This window comes from Nestor notabilis, unplaced genomic scaffold (genome assembly GCF_000696875.1).
Source record: "Nestor notabilis isolate BGI_N333 unplaced genomic scaffold, ASM69687v1 scaffold11172, whole genome shotgun sequence".
In the NCBI taxonomy this organism is placed as follows: Eukaryota; Metazoa; Chordata; class Aves; order Psittaciformes; family Psittacidae; genus Nestor; species Nestor notabilis.
In genome coordinates this window covers 10,750-19,393 of record NW_009917917.1, presented here as the reverse complement: position 1 = coordinate 19,393, position 8,644 = coordinate 10,750, and the positions used below count along the sequence as shown (strand labels likewise).

At 43.6% G+C, this 8,644-nt stretch overlaps 1 protein-coding gene across 1 annotated transcript; it reads left to right on the top strand.

Annotated features, from left to right (window-relative positions):
• Positions 1-34: 34 nt before the first annotated feature.
• GABARAPL2 (GABA(A) receptor-associated protein-like 2) lies at positions 35-7,965 on the top strand (the record flags this gene model as incomplete). Its single annotated transcript, XM_010009462.1, has 3 exons — positions 35-85; positions 5,207-5,379; positions 7,390-7,965. Coding segments are annotated over 3 exons (315 nt in total), but the record flags the coding sequence as incomplete, so codon positions are not given.
• Between the last annotated feature and the right edge of the window lie 679 nt (positions 7,966-8,644).

Genomic DNA, 8,644 nt, shown 5'->3' with positions numbered 1-8,644 from the left:
CCTGCACTAACGGCGAGTTTTGTCCACAGAGCACAGATGTGTCGAGTCGGCAAAAATCCGAGCCAAATATCCTGACCGTGTCCCGGTGAGTAACTGAGCCACCTGCATCGGACTGCTGGGAGACAAAGCTGGTCCCATCCCGCCCTCATTTGATCAGATCCTACTAAGGAAATTCATCTTTCATCGTGTGCCCTTAGGTGTTTTAAAGAGGCCCCAGACACATCTGACTAACCCTAACCCTTCCTCTGCCCTAGTGCAAGAGTGCCTGACTTTCTACACACTTTCCAGGCATGTTTATGGTTCATCAGTGTCCTGATTTCTTCTAATGGCAATTATATCCCAGCAAATACCTTCAATGTCCTGAGAATTAATTCTGTGCCCGAGCCCAAGAACAGTAAGTTCTTTAAACTTCAACAATCTTGCATCCTGGCTCTATGAAGAAGGTGATTTTTCCTCATGTATTCATACCTATACCCTGCTTGAAGAGCTAGTGCAAGTGGTGAGCCCTCCTTTTTGCATCAATACCTCCCTACCTGCTAAATAGTAAAAGTCCTTTCCTCTTCACACCACAGTTTGTTTTATTGTGGTTCAGTGAAATGACCACACTTCACATCTTTGTTACAGTTAGCAACATGTCCATCTACTTGGGAGTAAAATTTCCCACATCTAGTCTGACCATGGGCCAGTTGGTGCCACTTCTGACTGACCTTTTGGTAAATAGCATCCATTAGGCAGTGCAGCCCAGAGGAGCACCTCTAATCCCATTGACTTTCTCTGCTGCTGAGCTGCACCTAGTCACAGCACGTTCTCCAACTGCAGTCTGGCAGGCTGAGCTGATCCTTGCTGTTCTCTGCTTGGCTAACTACCCCATCACGTCCATTTCAAGAATATTCCTCATGACCTTAGGGGATAAAGAGACACTGAAACTCACAGTATGAGTCAGTTACATGGTGCTGTATCAGGAATGGACAGGAAGGTGTGCCTGGTTATAGGAATTAAATCTCAGATTGCAGTGTGATGCTTTGGCTGGGCCAGTACGATTCCAGTTGAGCCATGTACTTTTTGCAAAATGGTTACCAAGTATATTTTTGGCATTTAATAGTCAGAAGTGTTTTTCAGACTTACTGAATGTTTCCTACTTTCCAGGTTGTAGCTTACATCCAGAGTGACAGAGGTCACAGTGATTTCAGTTCTCAGCTGCTGTATCTGTCTACCTGGATTTAGAGATATTTCAGTGATTCAAACCTATTAAGATAATATAAGAACAGCCTGACTCTGTCCGAGCGTGGACCACATAGGAATAAAATGGGAGGTGAAATAAATTCATGCTTGCTAAGCACAAAATCTTAAATTTGCCTGGGGAATCAAGAGGCCTAAGGGTTAGTGGTATCTGTAAGTTTTACTAGAAGCAGTTCACCAACAGCCTTGACTTCCATTTATGGCAGTTTCTGCATTATGAAGCTAAAATGCCCATTGTGTTATTGTAATCTTAAAAATACAAAAGTATCAGTTGTTAAGGCTTCGGTATGCCTTTCAGGCTGTTCTCAGACCGCTTTACAGTTCCCTCATGATGAATTGCAGGGGGCAGCTCCCGTTTCTGTAGGCATATCTGAAGAAATTATAAGGGAAATCCTCTCCACATCATAGGAGAGTGTATTTTCTGTATTTGCTTGGGCACTACCAGGATGCTGTAGCAATGCACAATGCAAAGCTAAGGAATGGAGACAGTGGAACCTCTCGTAAGCCTTATTTCCTCAAAAACCGTAATTTTTCCTTCAAGAACTAGCCTGTGTGGAGCAATAAGCACCAGGTCCTTTCCACAAGTAATACTTAATTCTTCTTCCTGTACCTATTGCTTTCTGTTTGGTTTGTTTGTGGCCATTTGTCCTTCCTGTAGTCAGTTTCTAATTTCTTAAGATGAAGTAAAATACTAATGTCAATCCAGCATAATACAGAGTAGAGAACAGCATCAGTGAGTCTTACCTTGACAACAGTAACACAGTGGAATGAACAATATGCTTTAGAGTGCAATTATATTCAGAATAACACATGAAAATAAACCAAAAAAATCTGGTTTCCAGTGGTATATCAGTTATCGCAGACCTGAGCCTACAGACACCCTGAAACAGTGGTTGCCACAGGCAGTCTTTCTTTCAGAGTTGCAGACAAAAGCCTGTTGATGCTGCAGACATCATCTAACCCAGGCATCTCTGCTTCGGGCCCTTCCTGCTTTCTTCTGCCAAGCATGGTGGTGTAGGCAGAGAATATCCCAGTCCCTGAGGTGGCCGAGCAGCACAAGCAAAGCCTGTGGGTTGTTTTTTCTTTTCCTAATTATTTACTTCATTTTTTTTCCTTACAGCCTACATAGCTCATCTGGCTGTCATTCATACAGAGCTAAAACCTACACCTTACTGATGTGGCTTCACTGCTGTCCCGTAACTTTAGCCAGTCAGCTGAAGCTGTAATTAACATGAGCTGCACACACTGCTGGACTAGCACCCTAAGTCTGGTGCAGCAGAGGCACACAGGCTGCGTCACGTCACAGCACCTTTGTGGCGATTTGGTGGGGGCTCAGCTGGCGGCCTGGCAGGACAGCTGGTGTTCCAGCGTGCTGCAGCCACGCATCACTTCTCCTTGTCGAGGCAGCGTTGAAGTGCTTGGTGGCTAGCTGTGGGCTGACAATAATCACTGCTGGATTAGTTACAGAAAGGACGTGGATGTCAAATCAAAAGCAGTACAGCAAAGCACTGTGAAAAACAAACATATGGTCTATGGCCAGCTAGAACCTTGCATTATACCACAACCCTCACTGCAGTATCAAGAGTTTGACTATTCAGATACAGCGTGGTTTCTTCAGCTCTGCACCAAGCTCCCTGAAGGATCCCTGTGCCTCTATTTAGCAAGGCAGTTTCTGATGTAAAAGTACTAATGAATACTGTAAGTGCTCTAGATGGAAGCTTGAAATCCATTCTGGCATCTCTCGTTTGTGCACAACAGATGAAATGGCAGATGTAATACTAGACTAGGCTGGTGCTTCTCCCTCCCATTTACCTAAATTCTGATTTTCTAGCTTGAGTGTTACTGAAATTTATTTCTCGTATTTCTTCCTCCTTGTGTTTTTTTTCCTTTTGCTGCATGCTACACATAGGCAGTTGGTTGTGTCATCTGTTAGGGGCAGCTTGGGGCATTGTTTAAAGAAGACAGTTAATTTGGAAGGGTGGGAGAGGTGTGTGTATTAAACCTGTGTTTCTTTGTATTGTGGGATTTTATTTAGCCCTGCGACAGTTTGAACGAGGATAGGCCATGCTTGTTGCAATATAGAACTGCATATAGCAAGATTGCAAGCAATCTTGTTATATGGTCATGTCCTGTGAGTGGCAGCTAAGGACTCTGGGTTTGTCTAGATTGGAGAGAAGGAGGATGAGGGGTCACCTCATTGCTCTCTGCAGCTTCCCAAGGAGGGGATGTGGAAGGGGGGGTGTTGGGATCCAGGGAGAGGGCACATGGTAATGGTTCAGAGCTGCATCAGGGGAGGTTGAGACTTGACATTAGAAAGCATTTCTTTACTGTGAGGATGGTCAGACACTGGAACAGACCACCAAGAGGTGGTTGATGCCCCCCACTAACTGAGGCCTGTCAGTGTTGAAGAGGCAATTGTCAATGCCCTAAATAACACGCTTTAATTTTTGGTCGGCCCTGAATTGGTCAGGCAGTTGGACAAAACATTATTGCTGTTGAACTAGTCTGTTCTGTTCTGCTTTCTTTTTACACTGTGACAGTGACAAAACAAAGCAAGCAGCATCTGTACAAAGGGAATGCACTTCCTCAGATCTCCTGCCATTGATAAGGTACCAGAGCTGCAGCCTGGTAAAATTTTCATGACTCCTTTACAGCTGAATAGGGCAAGAAGAAATACGGTTAAATGATTCTTCAGTTTGTTACTATCACCTAGAGCAAATGAGAAGACAGAAGTCCTGGACTCCTTCTCTCAGTCACCAGCTAAAGTGAAGTAGTGCAGGCAAGCCACTCTTAAACCTCAAGTTCTTGAGCTGCCATGCTTCAAGCATCTCAGGAGATGCCAATGCCTCTCCTGCCCCTGCCCCAACCTTTTGTCACAGAATACACTATTTTTGGCTAATGCATATGGGGAACTTTTTAAAACACACTGAAAATTACCCATATTTAAACACGAGAGGACGTTAGTGTCCTGGTATGAATAAATCACAGAATTGCAGAAGGGTTGTGGTGGAAAGGGACCTCTGGAGGTTCATCTGGTCCAACCCCCTGCTCCAGCAGGGCCACCTACATCCAGCTGCCCAGGACAGTGTCTCTGGAGCATCTCCCAGCTGGGAGACTCCACAACTTCCCTGGGCAGCCTCTTTGCCAGTGCTCCATCACCCACACAGTAAGAAGTGTTTCCTGATGTTCAGAGGGAACCTCCTGTGCTTCCGTTTGTGCCCATCACCTCTCGTCCTGTCACTGGGTACCACTGCAAGCAGCCTGGCTCCATTTTCTTTATGCTCTCCCTTCAGGTATTTATAAACACTGGTAAGATTCCCCTGAGTGTTCTCTTCTCCAGGCTGAACAGTCCCAGCTCTCAGCCTTTCCTCTCATGAGAGAGAGAGATGCTCTAATCCCTTAAACAGGTTGGAGACTGTTTGTTGGACTCTCTCCAGTATGTCCATGTCTCTCCTGCACTGAGGAGCCCAGAACTGGACACAGCCACGTGTAGGTGTGGCTTCACCAGTGCCAGGTCAGGGGAAGGATCACCACCCTGGACCTGCTGGCAGTACTTGCAAGCGCAAGATACCATCAGCCTTCTTTGCTGCCAGGGCACACTGCTGGCTCACTCTCAACTTGGAGTCCACACCACAGTAATTTCATATCATGGGTGTACAAAAAGTTAAAAGATGTGTATGACTTCCTGTCACAGATTTCTTTTAGGCATATTGCAGCTTTTCACCCCATGACTGTCAACAGGCAGAGGAAGTTCTGAGCCATTGTGTATATGAGAATAGGTTTCAGTGCAGTTTAAGATCGGGTTCTACAGTGCTGAACCAGTCTTACATCTCATTTGGCTGTGGTCAAGAAACTGTTGTTCCTCCCCTCTGCTCACTGTTGTAAGCCTGCACCAGCGAGTGGTTTCTGAAAGCTGTCTGTTCATGGCAACCTTGAGAAGCCTGACCTTCACACCTGCACTTTACAGGTCATAGTGGAGAAGGTCTCAGGATCTCAGATTGTTGACATTGACAAGAGGAAGTACTTAGTTCCATCTGACATCACCGTGGCCCAGTTCATGTGGATCATCAGGAAGAGGATTCAACTGCCGTCTGAGAAAGCAATATTCCTCTTTGTAGACAAGACTGTCCCACAATCCAGGTGAGAAGCTATTCAGTTGGTATTCAGAACTATGTCTGCAAGCCTGTGTGTGCCAGAAGGACAGAAACTCCCCTCTTTGAGGCTTATCTGGTGATTTTAGGAGGGGTTTGGTTACATCTTAGTCTCACTGTGGTAGGGTTGGGTTTTTTTGTCATGAGTTTAATAAACTTCTTATTTCTTGAGCTAGGCTGAAAGGAAAGGTGACTGAAAAAATCTGTTTATGATTTACTTCTGTGGCAAGAAGGTGAGCTCTGGAGTTATGATATCTTTGAGTGCAAGAACATTTACATGATCAATGCAAGAAAACCAAAATCCTTCTCAGTGTAACAGAAAGTTGCATGTTAAAAATTTGAAAGCAAACACTATTTTTACTGAAGAAACATTATCCTGTCAGCTTTCAAAGAAATTATGCTGTTACTTATTTTCTTCTATAAGCACAAAACAACTATAGAAAGGTTTTTCACACTGCTTTTAGATAGGAGTAAGTTTCGTTGTTGTCTGCTACATACAGAATAATGTGTAATAGAAGCAGCTACCACAGCTGCTTTGTAAACAAGACAGTAGTAGTATCTGAGGAAATAGTATGTCATGGTGTTACACGGCTTAGGTGTAATATTATTCTTATTAACCCTTACCTGTGTAACAGGAACAGTTTCTCCGGGTAACCTGTCCAGACTGTTAGCAATACCTTTATTTACTTTGTGATACACAATAGGGACCTCTGAGAACCATCTTTTCCTGTTTGCTTTCTTCTAAGAGTATTAGGAACATCATCCTCTTAACAGTGCTGCAGAACTGCTAAGAACAGTAAAGTAAAACAGAGGACACATTGTCTCATCTCACGTTCACGATGGGATGTCACATCTGCTGGAAAAACAGGGCACTGAATCTTGAATATTAATGCAAAAATGGTAACTTGTTAACAGATAAATCAAAAATACGATCTGGTAACAGCTCTGCTCATCTTGGAGGATGAGTTCATTACATAGGACACCAAACTCGTGATGTCCTCTCCTCATCCAGAAGTTTATCTAGTGCTCACCAGTTGCCTTCCATTACAAGTACTGTTGCAACTCCTCCCAGCCCCCCTCTTGTGTAAAAGCCGTGCTCGTTTCCCCATCACTCACTCTGCATCTTTCAGTTCACAGCGCTTTTCTCAGTCTTGGGCAGTCAGGGAAAGGTGAGCTGAGGAGGTGTCACTTGTGCAACTGCCCAATGTCAACTGCCTGTTCCGTCTGCAGGCAGGAGGAGGTTGGAGCAGTTGTACTGGCCAAGTAATTGCTCTGGTTTCCGTTTGTTTTCCAAACACAGATATTGCCCTAAAGACCTGCTCCTCACACTGTGAAGGGACACATGCTTGTTCAGTTACAAACATTTTCATTTGATCAAATGTTCAGAACCTTATTCCCGGAAAAAACACTAGTTCCTGCATAACTTGTCATCTGCTGCCCACGCATTTTGGTACTGGCACTACTTGAAATCATCACTTGTTAACAATAAAGAAAACAAAGCTTTTGCTCCCCAGAATAACACAGAGCTCAAGGAAACAGTTCAAAAAGCACAAGGTTGGTAGACGTGGGAACACCAAACGTTCACGACTACGCCAGGTGGAGGGAGAAATGAGGTTGCTCGCACAAGATGCACAACGTTAATGCGGCTGCATTCAAGGAAGGTGCAATGAGGCTGTTGAGCCTGGTATTAGTCACAGCATCAGTAATGGGTGATTCAGAACCTGAAATACCTTCAGTGACTAATTTTGAGTAAAATAAGGAAGCATTCTGACACATGCGTTTGCAAAGAACAGAACCCTAGACACTGCAGAGAGCCCAGGATCATTTTTCTAACTCGGGAGCCAACTGCTTTCATATATCCCCATTTTTGTATTTCAATTTACACACAGATTCACAAGTTTTAGCTTTTATTAGTCCTTGTTTTTGTGAGGTTCTAACTGCTACCATTTGCAACTGTCATGATCCAAGCAAACCATTTCTCTTTTTTTTCCCTTTCAAGCTTAACCATGGGACAACTTTATGAGAAGGAAAAAGATGAGGATGGATTCTTGTATGTTGCCTACAGTGGAGAGAACACATTTGGTTTCTGAATGGTGGGTCCTGGCTACCATACCCTCCTGCTGTGTATCTTGTAAATAGCTGATCATTTTCTGTTCTGACATCCACAGAAGTTCCTTCTATATACATGCATTTGTAACTGGATTTATTTCTTAATATATTGATAGGTCTTGTTTTATTAGACTGTTAAATTATAAAGAAGTTTTGTTGGTTTTGTGCTTTTTTTTTTTTTCTTTCCTCATGCTATGAATTCCCAGAGCCTCACTCCCTTGGGGATACACCCGATGACATGGATTAAATAATAAAGCAAAGTAGTTGGGCTACTAAAACATGAAAAGAAGAATACACATTTATGCTGTTTTGAGGTGTTAGTTTAAGAGATAAAAACATCGAATTAGTATCGGGAACACTGGATTTGCTAGCTTATCCTAAGCAAGAGCACAATGTGATCGTAATCAATTGAGCTAATCTGTTCCTCTTTCTCAGTTAACAAACAAGTACAATAAAAATTCCTGTCACAAACAGGCACTGCTGTCATTTCTTTACCTTAATTTTGGCCAGAAAGTTAATACATCACATTTACTAGATCCTATACAGCTGCTTTTATTATTTACTAGACACTGTAGAGCTTCTCAACCTTTAGTATGTGGATGACAATACAAGGAAGAAACAAGCAACTATAGGTTCCAAACCCAGTAGTTTCGGAGCTACTAGATGTCATCAGAAGAGCAGCTATGCCTGCCCACAGGCTGTCAACCTAAACCATTCTGTGATTCTACCACACTGAGGCAGGCAACTACAATTAGACATGCTGCACGTAAGATGAAGAACTGAAGATCGGTTCCTCCAGTTGGTGAGCACTGCTGCCACAGCAGGTACACAGCACAGCAGAGGTGAAGAGGCTTTGCCACAAACCCAAAACACATCATTTTTCACGAGGGTCTCAACTTCTCTCCAAACGGGCTGACCACAGCTACACAGCTGCTTCTACGTACAGCAGCAAAGCTGTGGCTCTGAACGGTGGGGGGCCTGGAAGAGGCACCTGATTGACCTAATTGCACACTACTGGAGTTTACACTTTGATATTAAGGATAGCACTATGCTGGAAAAGTAGCATCACTTTGAACTTGAGTCATCAAGGAAACACTAATTAAAGCGTAGATTCCTAATAATAGTTTTAGTTCATTTTCATGCTA